Genomic DNA, 16,209 nt, shown 5'->3' with positions numbered 1-16,209 from the left:
TTTGACTCCAGTTCGTAGAGGGCATTTTTCTGTTGTTAGCCAAGGGATCTATTTCATGAATATATAATCTCAAAATTACTTCCCTATGTCTTCCATTGTGGATTCATTTAATTTTCGCTATATGGCTACTTCTTAGGAATCAAAAGAAATCCAGAGAAATTATCAGGTGTAGTAATTTTTTTTTTCTTTCCAGTTTTTCTTTCAAATAATACTATACTGCTTCATGGGTAGTGTGAGTACCTTATAACAGAGTATTCTCAGCTTCTCCCTCCCATAACTTATAATCTTGCTGTCATTCATTTTTCTTTTCTATAAGCTATAATCACCAAAAACATCGCTGCTATTATTTTCAACAAACTGTTGTCTGTTAGGTCAATTAAGAATAAGAAAAGGGACTTCCCTGGTGGCACAGTGGTTGAGAATCTGCCTGCCAATGCAGGGGACACGGGTTCAAGCCCTGGTCTGGGAAGATCCCACATGCCACAGAGCAACTAAGCCTGTGTGCCACAACTATTGAGCCTGTGCTCTAGGGCCCGCGAGCCACAACTACTGAGCCCGCATGCCACAACGACTGAAGCCTGCACACCTAGAGCCCATGCTCCGCAAACAAGAGAAGCCACCGCAATGAGAAGCCTGCGTACTGCAACCAAGAGTAGCCCCCGCTCGCCGCAACTAGAGAAAGCCTGCGTGCAGCAACAAAGACCCAATGCAGCCAAAAATAAATAAATAAATAAATAAATTTATTTTTAAAAAAGAAAAAATTTAAAAATTATTTTACCTTAATTTATTCCTCTCTAACACTCTTCCTTTCTTTATGTACATCCAAATTTCTGACCTATATAATTTTCCTTCTCTCTGAATAATTTATTTTAACATTTCTTGTGGTAGATCTACTTGCAAAAATTCCCTCAATTTTTGATTGAGAAAATCTTTATTTCTCACCTTTGAAGGATAAGTTCACTGGATACAGAATTATAGATTGGTGGATTTTTTCTTTCAATACATTGAATATTTCAATCTGCTCTCTTCTTACGTGCATGATTCCGAAGAGATGTCTGATATAATTCTTATTTTATTTTCCTTTCTAGGTAAAGTCTTCCACATCCCTCACTCCCCCAGATCTCTCCATACTGCCAGTCTGGATTCTTTGTGCAATTTTAATATGATATGGCCAGGTGTAGTTTTGGTATTTATCCTGCTTGGATTTCTTTGGATCACCTGGATCTGTGGTTTTGTGTCTGTCATTGATTTTGGAATATTCTCAGCCATTATTATGTCAAATTGTTCCTCTGTTCTTTTCTCTTTCTTCTCTTTCTGGTATTACTATTATGCGTATGTTAAAACTTTTGTAATTGCCCTATAATTCTCATATATCCTGTTCCATCTTTTCATTTTTTTTTTTCTCCTCTTTGCATTACAGTTTTGGAGGTGTGTACTGTTACATCTTGAAACTCTTTGATTCTTTTCTTGGCCATATCTACTCTACTGATGAGCCCATCAAAGGCATTCTTCATTTTCATTACAGTGTTTTTGATCTAGCATTTTCTTTTGATTCTTTCTTAGAGTTTCCATCTCTCAGCTTACGTACTCATCTGTTCTTTTATGTTGTCAACTTTTTCAATAAATCCGTTGGCATATTACTTATTGTTGTTTTAAATTCCAATTCTGATAATTTCAAATTTTCTGATGCTTGATTTGTCTCTTCAGGTTGTTTCTTTTTGCCTTTTAGTGTGCCTGGTAATTTCTTGTTGAAAGCTGGACATGATGTACTGGGTAAAAGGAACTTTGGTAGATAGGTCTTTAGTGTGAAGTTTTATGTTTATCTGGCTAGGAGTCAGTCTGTGTCTACTATTTGCTGTAGCTCTTGTGGCCAAGGCTAAAATTTCCTCTTATGTCCTTGTTTTTGTTTTCCCTGGTGTCTTTAAGTGTTCTGGAGATTTTAAATAGGGGTGAGCCTTGCAGTTCTTTTAGCTGTATCTGATTCCTTGTTATTTTATAGGAGCCCTATTGCTATGGTGGTAATGTGAGGAAGGGTGGAAGGAAACCTTCTATAGTCCTATGATTAGGTCTGTCTTTTAGTGAACCTTTTGCTTCCCCTGTGTCAGTTACGCTCTGGTGAAATAGTTTTCCTTGTGAGAAGGCCTTATTAAGGAGAACAGAGTTCGGTAGTATTTCAAAATGGTTACTTTCCACTTCCCCTGCTGGAAGCAGGTGAGGATTTTTCTCTAATCTCCACAGTGAAGAACCTAGTGAGGCTCATGGAGGTAAAATTCATAGAAGTTTGGAGAATCCTTCTTTAAGGCTGAGGCCTCTCCTAATTTTTCATTCTTAAGCTAGTATTCATATTGAACCTTCAGAAATTAATCAATTATAGTTGAAAGTGTTCCTACCCCAGGACTGGCTTCAGCCAACACTTCTGTGCCTGGGCTTTTGTTACCAGTAAGTCCTTATCCTCTGTATCTGCCTGGCTGTCACTCCAGTTTTCAGGGAAGCAGTTTGCCCTGTGACCTCAAATATCCGATAGATCTAAGAAGAGTCGTTGGTTTTCAGTTTGTTCAGCTTTTTTCTTTTTGTGAGGATAGGAGTGACTACTTCCAGGCTCCTCATATTTCAGAACAGAAACCAGAAGTTCCTGTGTTTCTTATTAGAATGAAGATTTCACTTTAGCTCAGTCTTATTAGTCTCTTAAGCCTTTTCTTTTCATGTAGGAACTTCACTGGAAACAATGTCTCTAGTGAATATTTGAACATAGATTACATTTGGGTGAGATACTTTTTTCATCTATTTTTTTCAAAATTATCTTTTCATTTATTGACTTTTCTAAATGCAGACTGCAGTCCTCCTCAAGCTGTAAGGCTATGAATCCTTGATGCTTTCTTTCTAAGCCTCAATTCAGCAGTTAGAAAGATTTTTTAAAAATCTGAAGCACTTATCTCCCTCAAAGGACGTAGACAGAATGAACAGTGAAGAGAATTTGTATACTGTTTTAAAGTACCTTCAATGCACCAGACACTATCCTGTATGGATACACAGAAATGTAGAGTTAGGATACCTAAATTTTAGTGTTCTCAGGCTAGTCAGGTAACAAGACAGGTGAATAATATCAAACTCATATGCTTCAGGCATGTGCAGGGAAGCACAGAGGTGGGATATTTTGTCTTACCTTGGAGGCTTGGGATGAGGCAGGAAAAAGTCACCTAAAGCAGCTGACGTGTGATCTGTCTCTTGGAGGATGACTAGGGTGGAGGAGAATATTCCAGCAGAGAAAACTGCCTGCAAGATAGATGGTTTAGTTTATGGTTGCTTTTCTTCTGCAGTCAGGACTTTGAGAGCAAGGCAAATTGGGCAAGTTAGGTAGTGTCTTTCCAACTCTATTCGATGTATGGTTTTATTAGAACAGATACTTGCTGTATAATGTTTTTCAAAGTCAAATGTAAGCAATGTTTGAATTGTTTTGTATTATATTGCAGTATGAAATTGAGAATCAACTGCAATATGTATTTCATATTGATATAAGGTATAACCTGACAAAATAATTTTTTAATTCTCAAATTATGTCTTGTAAGTATTTTGCATGGTGGTAGAATTCATTTGAGTTTAAGTTTGATTGGTTTTATTGTTTCTTTAAATGTAAGGATATTTTATGATTTCATAGAAGGAAATTTTTAGAAATGATAACCCACTCATTTTAGCTAATCTCATTTAGTTAAACCATTTCTCTTGAAGTGGTAACCCATTATATAACTTCATGTATATTTTTAGACTCATACATATATTTACTCTTTCAGGTTTATAGTACTGCTGCTTTCTGGTGAAGGTATAATGAACATAATTTAAAATTCTACATAAAATATAGGAATACTATTCAATTAATAACTAGTAGATTATCGCCTAGTTCTAGTTTAGTGTTGTAGCTTTTGAAATTACTATTACCAGACAATATAAAGCTGTTCTAGCATACATCTAATATACTGTTTCTAAAATGAATGAATATGTATACAGAGAAGGATGGATTTTGGACTTCTTAGAGAAAGCAGGATAGAGAATCTTATTTTAGATGACAGAAGACAGCACCAAAGTGATCTTAATTTTTCTAAAAAAAAAAATCATCTGATCTTGTTTCATATTAAGATTTGACTCTTAATTATGTTGCTACTAAAATTATTCTCTGAGATACTGTGCATAGATGATTCAAGATATTTTTGAAACACTCCTTAAAGTGACCATTAAAGCCTATTAAATCATCACTTTTACTCCAGACATCTCTTTCTTCACTTGCTTTGCTTTCTTTAATAGAAATAGTGTATTCGTTTTCTGTTGCTGCTGTAACAAATTACCATAAATTTAGTGGCTTAAAACAACACAAATATATTATCCTACAATTCTTGAGGTCGGAAGTTCAGTATGAGTGCCACCAGACTAAAATCAAGGTGTTGGACAGGCTGTTCCTTTCTGGAGTCTTTAGGGGCAGAATCCATTTACTGCTTCTTTGAGTTGTTGGCAGAATTCAGTTCCTTGCAAGTATAGCACCTAGGTCTTGTTTTCTTACTGGCGATAAACTGAGGATTATCCCACCTTTTAAAGGCCACCACATTTCCTGGCTCATTGTCTCCTTCCTCCATCTTCAAAACCAGCAATGGCCTGTCGAGGCCTTCTCACTTTGCATCTTTCTGACATACTGTTCTGTAATCTTATACTTATAAGGATTTATATGATTAAGTTGGGCCCACTCAGGTAATTCAGGGTAATATCCTCATCTTGGGTTCTTAACGTTAATCATATCTGCAAAGTCCCTTTTACCATGTAACATAACATGTTAATAGGTTAACAGGAGTTAGGATGTAGACATCTTTGGGGAGCCATGTTTCTGCCTAATATAACCGGTAGTACTAACTGGTGCCTGGCTTTGCTGGATCCGTTTTCCTTTTCTGTTTAGAATACCTCTGACTTTTCCCTCTTTGATTCATGGAATACAAAAGAAGTGTTAGGATTCAGCAGAGTCATGATAGTACTATATTAGATATAATACCTATAGGGAAATTAGAGGGAAAAGAGAATGCTAGAAATACTGAAAAAAAAAGAAAATATGCTTACAGAGTATTGCTTTGTAAAATAGAAAGTCCTTGTATATTTTTGTGAGTTTATATTAACTATTTCGAATCCTTAGTATTAAGGTCCATAGTTATTCAGTACACAGCAGCAGGAAGTAAACCAGTAAAGAGCCTCTTAATTTAGTATGAAAATATTCCAAGATAGATATTCAGAGCAATAAATTTTAATAATTTATGTGAATTTTGATAATGGACAACATTGCATTTTAATATGTTATTTCTTTCCTACTTAGATCATCACAAAGTATGTATACGAGCTCCTGGAAAAGGACTGTAATTTGAAAAAAATATCTATTCCAGTAAGTACAATTTTTAAAAATATTTATAGTTCCAAATAAAATAGTTTTCAATTCAGAAGAAAACTTTTGTTTTAGGTTAACTGTGATAAGTTTAAATGTTAAGATCCTAGTGTTTTGATATTGATAAAGATAATATTAAATTCCTGTCATTATATCTCATCTCATTGTGCACAATAGTTCTTAAAAAGTAATATTCTTCAGTGTAAAGAAAAACTGATTTCCAGTCTTTTTTGAAAATGATGACACAAAGGGCTACCCTTTCCTCTACCTTTTCTCATTTCATTGGTATAATTTATTTTTACTTATTTATTTGAAGTAAACCAGTGTTCCTTTTCTTGCATTAGACATTCACCATCGCTTTAATTATTTCTTGATTTTTTAAAAATTATATGTTTTATTTCTGTGTTATTTCCTCTGCACATCCCCAGATTCACTCCTGGTGCTTCCTGTCTCATAATGCTACTCACCTCTTTTTTGGTAGAACACTTTTTTGAAGTTTTGCACATTTTGCCATTTCAGAGTGAAAAAGTTTGACATTTGTTCTGAGATTCAGCTTCTCAAAAGAACTTTTTTGTTTTTAATGGAAAACATGAAATTTTAAGTGTTTAAATGAAGAAATAGTAACCTTATGTGTGTAATGATGGTAGACTAGATTAGATGATCTTTAAGGTCCCTGACAACTCTCTGATTTTACAATCTAAATGAATCTCCAAGACTTCATGAAAGTAATTTATTTAAGGCACAAAACTTTGAATATTGATAATTTTGTTTACATGAAATTTTGCATGAAATTTTAAAGTTCTTTGGGCAGTGTTATTCTACTATGAATTGGAGGGTTTGAGGATTTTTTAATGCTATCCATCCTCCCAAATTAATTCCATAGGTTGATTTTTTAAAAAAAGAAATCTATTTTATATTTAATTTTCTATAGGCAACCTCAAGTACTAGGTCACATTGTTAATCATTTATTCATTCATTCAACAAATATTTATTTTAGGGTACCAGGTACTGTTCCAAATGCTAGTGACATAGCAGTGAATAAAATATTCAGTATTATTCCGTGTGATGACCAGGCCAACCCTTGTTTTTTTGGAAGCTTTCCTTCCTTTTGAATTATGTGAAAACCAAGATTTTAGTATCTTTTTGGGAGTGAATATAAAAGTCTTTTTTTGGATTCAAATCTCTTTTAGTTTTGACTTTAGGTCTAGTGTCTTACTCTATTAAAACTATATATTGAATTTTGTCTTCTGGAAAGTTAAGGTAGAATTTTGTCACTTTGTCCAGTCTTCTTTTCTTGTTAATTCTATTTCTTTCGAAGTTTCTGAAGAATGATATTTAAAGAGCCTTAGGTTAATTCATTGTTACAGCACAATTAATATTGAGTCCTTTAACTCTGTAATACTTCTAGTTCCATGGAACCTTTAAACTCACTTTAATTCTCTGGATTTCTAGAACAAATTACAAGATAATTGGCCGTATCTCTCATGTTATATGATTGACTTTCATTAATTTTCTTTATAGAAAGCCTAAGATTAGATTTAGAAGGACTTCAATTATTTTCCTCTTTTTTAAATTTAGACTATAAAGTTACACAGAGGAAGCTTTACATTATATGAGACCTATAACAACCTTCATGTCCATTTTTGGTTAGTAAAGATTCCCTAATTTTATAAACATTAAAGAAACAAAAAAATTTTATTTTAGGAAGTTTATCTCTCCTTAAATTATCATCACATATTTTATATAGTTGTGAATTTTTCTTCCCTAAGTATTAGTTTTCTCCTGAGTTCTCTTAAATCCCAAAGCTAGCAGTGAGAGTGGGGTTTTTTTGTTGTTGTTCAGAGTCTTCTTTTTTTACTACAGGAGTACCACCAAACTTTTTTTTTCCTGATGATAAACTAAGTTTTAGTGTTATAGTTGAAATATTTAACAAGGAAAGAAAAACTTTTTTTTTTTTTTTTAAATGACAGCACTTCGTGGAAGTCCATGATTTGACAGATCGTGATCATGTCTCATGTTTACTCTCCACCTCACATAAATAGGTACAAAATATTCTCCATTTTAGTATCTCACACTTGTGTAGAATACTGGATACGTGAATTTAACTTGACTACAGATTTGCATTCAATTTATTCAATCATATTTAAATAAATATCAACATTAGTGATTTTCATAAGTATCCCAAAGTGAATTGTTAATTGCTAAAAATTGTTTGGTGCAGTCTCACTGACCAATTGGCCTTTGAGGTTGATTTGTCTCTAACATGAGGCGGTACACTGGAATGACCTTTATGTGTATTCCTTAATGAAAGCTCATCTTAGTAAATTACCATTGTTTGAAGATAAATGGCCTTGGAACAACCATTTCAAAACTTAAGTTAATGAAGGAAAAATTATTTTATTCATATAGACGTTTTTCTATTTTAAATTAGCACTAACTTTACACAGAGTAAATTATAGCCACCAGCTGCAGAGTCACAGTTCTGCATTATATTGAGATGAATATGTCAATGACCAGCTTAAATACTGTTCTTATTCCTTAATCATTAATACCATTACATTGTTCATTTTCATTTTTTTTTCCTTAAATACTCTGATGTTCTGATATTTTCAAAGTCAACATATCTGGATGTTCAAGTAAAACTTTTATTCATTTGTTCATGGCTACCTTAACTTGTAGCCCCTTAAAAAATTCTTGAACAGTGGTATAATAAAAAAAAACATGTTTATCTTCAGAAAATAAGTACTCTTCCAGTTTTAAAGTGATTACTGTGGAATTTAAAGTGCCAACATTCCATTGCTTAAAAAATTGACTCAGGTGCTTGGTAACAGGGGACTTAGTATGATGGAAAAAAGAAACAGTGATCAGCACCTGCTGGAAAGTCCATAGCTAGGGGTTTTTTCATTAAGATAAACAGATGTCCATTTCCATACATTCCTGAATCCATTAAGGCCTCACTGACTTCAAGAGGCTCTTTTATTTGTGCATATTTAGACATACTTTTTGGTAAATGAATGACTGGAAACCTCTGTAGCCTCTTTTTTATTTTTCACTGACAGCTTTGCTTTTTAATTTTTTCTTCTGTTCTTATTACCATTTTCTTTTTTTAAGCCATTTTAACTGAATGATTCCTCTGCTTTCATATAATGTTCCTAGGTAAAAGGGAGTTTTTCTTCTCAGAATTGGTTTTCGTCTGTCTCCCATCCACTTTTCTTCCTCTATGACTTCAGTCATATCCATTGTCATCATAGTAATTTGTTTATTCTAGACGTCACATGCAAGTGAAGCTAATGTGGTAGTGTTATACTTCATACTTCTCTTACTGCATATTTAATTACTACTAATAAAGATACAGATATGCCATTTTAATTCTAAGCATTGTGTAGTTCTTTTAAAATTCTTTGTAGTCATGCATTCATTTAATCTTCCATTTGTGCTTTCTGAACCAGGCAAGTATTGTAAGCAGTTAAGAGGACGCATTATTTAGTTAAATGCCTTTTATCTAAAGGAATTCACTAGTGATGCTTGATAAGATTCTTTATTCCAAAAGTTCATTCATTCTTATATAAATGAGTGCCTACAATGTGCCAGCCTTTCTTCTAGGCATTGGGAATGTAGCTGGAGACAAACAAAGGTCTATGCCTTCCTGGACTTACATTCTAGTGGAGGGAGCAGATGGTAAATAATAGAATATTATTAAAAGCATATTAGATTGTGTTATGTGCTATGGAGGAAAATAAAACAGAGAATGGGACTAGGGAATTTTTGGGGAAGTGTTTAAATGGGGTGGTCAGAGAAGGCTTCACTGAGAAGGTGGTATTTTTTTCTTAAGCCCTGTGGCCGTGCTCTTCTTACTGAAATAATTACCTTTTGTGCTCTGTTTACACAACTGGCTAAGCATCTATTACTGACACCAATCTGATTGTTTTAGAAATAGAGAAATTTAATTTTTTTTTTTTGTCCCAGGAGTAGTGACTGGGAACATTTGGAATCCAAGGCATTTTTTGGTATTGAGGTCTTTTCTTTCTTATTTTGGTAATTTTATGAATCTATATTGTTGATGAAGTGAAGTGCTATTGCATTACCCAGCATGTGGATTGACTTTCTCTATTTGAGGAGGTGTTTATTACCAGCTGTCAAGATTTTAACTTCTGGCTCTGACCTGGTTGCACAAAGGCTGCCATTCCTAGTTACTTGCCACTGCTGATGTGGAATACCACTCAGTGCATGCCATGGCATATGAAATAAGAGGTTGGGAAGTTATCCCTTTCTAAAAAGTCTTTTGAATCTTTCAGATCTAAATCATACATCATCTAGTTTAAACCTAACTATTAAGTGTAATCAAAATGACTAAGAATATTCACTTTTCATACCGTAAACTAGTACATAAAAATAAGGTTATCAAAGTATACAAATAATATTCCTTCATAAAATAATTGTTATATAATCCTGTGTTCATACTCTGAATGAAATTTCAAGGTCCATTTACACAGAACAGTTGGTGTTTGAATTTTTAAATAGTTCCCTCTCCTCCTGTTATTAAAAGCTTAGTAGTTTTCCTTGCTAATATATGGTTTTCCAATATGTGTATTTTCCAGCTGGGTTCTTCTGTTATTTATTTTAGGTGCAGCATATTTCTATTATAACTTATAGGCTTAATAGCTGTGTGACCTTGGGCGAGTTATTTAAACTCTCTAGGCCTCAACTTCTTCATCTGTAAATGAATATAATAATAGTGCGACCTTAATAGAAATAATATTTTTTAAAACATTTAGCATAGTATCTAGATCATAGGAAGCACTTAGTTATTCTTATTTATAATGATAATATAATACTAAATATACAATAATAATGGAGAAAGTCATATTTCCAGTTTTCTTTTTTCATATTTTTATATGTTTAAATTACTATCATGTCTTTTTTTGCTCCTCTACCTTATATATAATTATCAATCTCTAATGAAAATTTTATTTTAAAGTTTTTTTACTTCTATAATTCTATAATAGTCATTCTATAATTTATAGTAACCATTAGTTGTTTTCTCATTTGTGTCTATACCTGATCAGAAAACATTTATTTATTATTTAATTTTTTTTAATTACAGGTAGATGCCACTGAGAGTGAACCAAAGAGTTTTATCTTTATGAGTGAGGATGCTTTGACAAATCCACAGAAACTGATGGTTTTAATTCATGGTAGTGGTGTTGTGAGGGCAGGTCAGTGGGCTAGAAGGCTTATTATAAATGAAGATCTGGACAGTGGCACACAGATACCTTTTATTAAGAGAGCTATGGATGTAAGTGCAATTTCCTTTATTTTTTTTTTTGGCATTTTATAGCTCTGTTTTAGTATGTGTTATAAATTATTTTATCATGTCTTTTAAAAAGTCTTTCCTAAACATAGTCTTATCTTTAAATTGTTATTATTTATTTTATTTGTAGTGAAAGTTATTCTGTATTATTTTGCCTTTACAACAAAAGCAAAAAGGCATCTTAAGTATACAAAGATTTAGATAAAATCTTTGAAATGAGTATTTTCAGTTCTAAATTTTTTCGTTTCTTATTACATGAAATATCACTTAAATCATCAAATACTTATCAATATTATTGAAAATACTTCTGAAAAAAATCATGACTGCTTTTGTAAATCTTTGCCTGCCTGATTCAGTGAAGTTAGAAACTAAAGGAAATCTGCTACCTTTAAATTAATCTTATTCTTAAAAAAAAAAGAGTTGGAATAACTCAGTGTTTTTTTGTCATTAAAATATAAAAACAAAAAACAACTCTTTAGAGCCCACAAATGCTTTAAGAATAAGACAAAGACATACAAAATGGTAAATTGCAGTATTTACTGAATTACTTTATTCTTACTTGAATTCATACTTTTTAGAAATTGGTGTTTTAAAATTGTGTTCAAGGTTTTCTTTCCTGTAGTGGTGAAATTTCTTTTTCTGACCTAGCTTTGTTACATCTTAATATTTGGCAACTTGTTTTACTGTCTCATTCTTAAGTTCTGCAATGAATAGTTACATTTTGCAAAGTTGGTTTTCTTTCACATATAAGCAGAGATTTTCTTCAGAAAAAAAAAGGTAAAATGACAGCTTTACTTATAAAAGGTTAATATAATAACAGAAAGTTATCATGTATGCTTTATAAGAGCTACATTATTACATTTTTGTAATTAAAAGTGGAAAGAAATTATTTGATACACTTATGATTGCAAAGGTCAAATATATGTTTCCTACTTTGTTAACTCTGAAATGATAAGATTAAAGCTCAGCCCAGCTCCTAAAGAATATTTTGTTAATAGATTTTGAGGCCCTTAAAATGCTGCAAGTAGAATTTCATAGGTGAATTGTGTATTTTTTTTTTCAGTCTTCATGGATGTGCAGAGAACACAAAGACATTACTTTTGATTGGTTGCAAACTTCTACAGTGTGTTTTTTGGTAGAATTTAAGTAACTAAAATAAATTTAGTTTATTTTGAAGTAACTCACGTAATGTTATTTAAACTGTTTCATATTTCAGGTTATGAATAGTGAAATGAACTTACTCTCTGGCGCATTAGTTTGTGGTTAGAACAGATGCTGTTGATGTATTTTAAGAACTTTACATGTGAAATGTGATCACAATTTGGTGAATATTTGAACATACAATTTAGTAAAGAAAATCAGATGTTTGTACAAACATGTGCTTGGTGAAATACTTTATGTAAATTATATTGTCTGCGCTACTAGATCAACTAAGCCTTTCCCATTCTAGAATATTTTATTGTTGTATAGGGTTTTTTGAAGTGAAAGAGTATAGGGGAAGCCATCCCAAATACCTTTGAACAGACTATCTGTTGAGATCCTAAACAAGAGGGAGGAGGTTTATCAGTAACATTAGAATAGTCAGTCATTTTGTTCTTTTAAGTAGGAATAGTGTTTGGGGGATAATACCAGCATTTCATTGCCTTGCCGTTTTTGTGCTTTTCTCAATCAGAGCAGCTCAGGGTTCCTTGAAATAAAGCAGCTGATTTCTAAGTTCTTTAGTATTTAGTGTATGTTGTGTACTTTGAAAAGTTTAGTTTATATACTTTATTCTCGATTTTATGAACTTTATTCTGGTAACTTTCTACATGGTGAACATTTAAAAATGGATATCTCTTTTTAATTCAGATAAAGTGATTTTATTACTTTGGCTTTACTTTTTCATGGTGTTTCTCTGGTAATTCTTCAAGGGCTGCTCTGTGTTTGTGTGTGGCTGGAGGGTGCGGAGACAGGTGGGGGAAAGGATGGTATTTTAGGAAGCAGGAAGAGGAAGACTAATAGGGAAAAAGAAGCTGTCTCATTCTTTTTAATCAGATTACTCCTACGTGTTTTTATCTTCTGGACTTTTTTCTAAAATTGTATTTAAAGAAATGTTTCCGTAGTTTACAAAGGACTGGGAGCCACTACTCTGTTTTCCATGGTCTGTCAATTTTCATATCACAACTGAAGTAAATTCTGATATTTTTCAGGCCAGACAAGATTATCTCTACTCAGTGTTGTTAATAATATTTATGCTATATCCCTTGCAGATTTTTAGTATAAGATTAAAGGTCCTAAAATAGGAGTCATATCATGGTAAGGTTAAAACTTTTTTCCAACACTAGAACCCTGCTTCAACTGGAGGTTCTGTAAAAAAAAAAAAAAAATTGTGTTTGAATCTGTGGAGCCACTTGGGTTGAAGCTGAAGTGAAGAATGGAACCACCCTCACAACAGCCCGGGAGGTTTCTTCCCTGACGCTGGGGCTCCACAGATGACAGTTTAAAAACTACAGATACTCTAATCCTTGCGGTTTAGATACTTAAGAACTTTATTATTAAAAATGTATTAAGATTTCTTGTTGGAGAAATAGTACATATCAGATAAATGCCCTCAGTGCTTCTCAGGTGGCCATAGCTAATATTTTCAGTGCTTAACAATCTTAACTGCATAATATATTAATTGGAGTAAGAAACAGTATATCATATAGCCAAGTACTAATTATTCAGTGTCTGATTGTGCAGTTTGAGATTTTCTCATACTTATTTCTTCTTTGATCTTTTCAGGCATTTTAGCTGATCTCTATAAAAAGGGCAAGGAAAATAGGTGACAATTCATTTCATTACTAATTGCCGGGGTGGTACAGGCGTACAAAATTTAAGGGGTCAGTCACTCTCATGACGTGCAGTCCTTGTAGGACCCTGAGAGTGAGTGCCTCCTTAAATTTTGCACCGTAGACACATCACCGATCTCTCCCTATCCAGGCTTTGACTGATTGAGATGTATATACTGTCAAAAAGTTTTATGGGGAGCAGTTTGGAAGCCCCTGGTCCATAAAGTCAAATTTTTACCGTGCATCAGAATCACGTGGAGGGCTTCTTGAAACAGATTGCCCTGTTCAGATCCCAGGTTTTAATTCAGAAGGTCTGGTTGGGGCCTGAGAATTTACGTATCTGAGAATATCTCAGGTGATGCCAATGCTGCTAATTGGGCACCACACTAGAACCACTGGCGTAGGTAATACTTTCTGGATTGGTTGAGAATTTATATATACTTTTCAGGCTTTAGGTGTAATGCATACGGTGGAACTTGATGGCAATTATATTTAGTATGACAGAGGATGAGAAGTTCTAGAAAATGTTTTATAATAAAATCAATGAAGTAAAAGTTTAAATTATAAAGAGTACTCTCAAAGTACAAGTGATTCATATCCAACATGACTTAAAATTTTTTAATTTTAATAATTTTATGAGAAGTCCGATAACTTCACTAAGCCTACATTGTTTTCTAATTCCTCATAGCTGGATTATTCAGAAGAATCTACTATTTCCGTAATTACTTACTTTGCATATAATTTTCATACTGTTGTATCTAAGTTTTTAAAATTAATGCCATTTTTATCAATGTAATTTATACAATTTGTGTTCTATAACATGGTGGACTGAGTTAATTAACAGGCACTTGTCCCTCCCACTAAACACCCATAAAAATAATGGAATAAAACATAACAACAACAAAAATATTAAAGACCTAGTTATGTTCAAAAGATAGAAAAAGAATCTTTAAATGCCTGACTACAAGAAAGAACTTAAAACCCCAGTGGTAAATCCCTGGAGGGTGTGGCAGCCCAAAGGTGATATCTGATGAGATATAAGACCTAGGCCCCAAGGGGTCCACAGCACAGCTTTGAGCCTGAGAGGCAGGATCTAAAACTAAGACCCTTGTATATAGCTCGGGCCCTGGAAGCTTCTGCCTTTTTAGTTTTTAGAGGTGTAAAAGTCAGTTTGCCAGAAGTGCCAGGTGGGGTAAATAAACAGCCTCCCCTGAGATATAGAAGCCACAGATCCTAACCCAAAGGTGGATTTAGATTTGCAGTTTGAATTTAGACAACTTATTTAGTGTGGGAATCTCAAGCAGTGTAAATTCATGTAAAACTGGATTTTGGACTGATGCAACTTCTGGGTTACCAAGTGGAAACAAATGTAAAAGTGCCAACAGCAACACTTTACAACGCAGGGTAAATCCCTAATGAAGAAGAATTTGTAGTCAGAAACTAAAAATTATATGCGGAAATGATTCATTACAAAGAAAAGTCAAGTCAAGCAAAACTATCAGGCATAGTTGAAGAGAGTTAGTAAATTAAAAGTTGGAATTGGGGAATACAGTATATAGAATATAGCAGAGAAAACCTGAGAAAAAAATTATGATAGATAAAAAGTCATGGAGAATAGCATAAGATCTAATAATCCTCTAATAGATGTTTCAGAAAAGCAATAGAAAAGAATGGGAGAAAAAGCAATATATTAGTGGTAGAGTGTTTATGAGAATAAAGACACAAATCTTTGTAGAAGAAGCATGGCATATCTTGAGCAAGACAGATAAATCTACACTTAAAACTTATTAAAATAAAACTGTAGAACATCAGAGGATACAAGCATATAATCTTAAAAATCAAGTAAGAACAAGTGACATATATCAAAATAAAGGTTATCCTTTCCTAATCCTTCCTCACCTGTTAGTTCTGTTCCTTAGATGTAATAACTTTCAATACTTTTTGGTTTTAATTATATTCTCTATATCAATATTTTTAAATTATAGTGCTGTCTCTTGATTTATCAGTCACTTTCTGTTATGGCAGATAAGAATCTCTTTCCCATTCCCACAGTTTTTGGATTAATTCAGCAATCAAGCTTTACAGTATTACTACTACTTTAGTATTGCTTATGGCTGAGCCAAGTAGATACTGTGGTTGCTATTCATTTCTGCTACAAGTTTATTTTCATAGAATTAATAATTTGCTAACTGTTTTCTGTTTTCTTTATAATAGTTGTTAATTCTGATTGGCCTCTCTAATTTTTTACATGGTTAAATTTATCAGATAATCTTATGGTTTCATGTTCTTCTGGAGAGCTCTCTTTTGGAACTCTGTGGACTTCTGTCCCAATCTTGACTGGTCACTTTCTAAGCCTGCCTCCCTGTCTCTCTTCCTGGGACTCCACTTAGATTCTCTCTGGTGTTTGACCTCCTGTTTCCTGGATCTAATGACCGTAGCTTTTTGGATATATGCTCTCATTTTGTTGGAATCATCAAAGAGGGAATACGAGATCAATTTTTGAAACCTAGTATTTATGAAAAATACCTTTATTTTACTTGCTCACTTTATTTTCATAATTCATCTAGGCATAGAATTCCAATCTGAATATCATTTTCATTCTGAAATTTGAAGGTTTTGTTTCATTGTTGCTTTACTTGCAGTGTTTTAATTGAAAAGTCCAGTACCATTCTGATCTT

At 33.1% G+C, this 16,209-nt stretch overlaps 1 protein-coding gene across 3 annotated transcripts in view; it reads left to right on the top strand.

Annotated features, from left to right (window-relative positions):
- Positions 1 to 16,209, top strand: part of ARB2A (ARB2 cotranscriptional regulator A) — a 418,857-nt gene that overhangs the window by 95,593 nt on the left and 307,055 nt on the right. For all 3 annotated transcript variants that reach the window (XM_068535638.1, XM_068535637.1, XM_068535639.1), the window contains 2 exons: positions 5,345 to 5,410; positions 10,515 to 10,706. In XM_068535638.1, coding sequence (XP_068391739.1) covers positions 5,345 to 5,410; positions 10,515 to 10,706 — 258 coding nt within the window. The remainder of the gene's footprint in view (positions 1 to 5,344; positions 5,411 to 10,514; positions 10,707 to 16,209) is intronic.

Source organism: Eschrichtius robustus, chromosome 2 (assembly GCF_028021215.1).
Source record: "Eschrichtius robustus isolate mEscRob2 chromosome 2, mEscRob2.pri, whole genome shotgun sequence".
NCBI classification, from domain to species: Eukaryota; Metazoa; Chordata; class Mammalia; order Artiodactyla; family Eschrichtiidae; genus Eschrichtius; species Eschrichtius robustus.
This window is presented reverse-complemented; position numbering and strand designations above follow the sequence as displayed.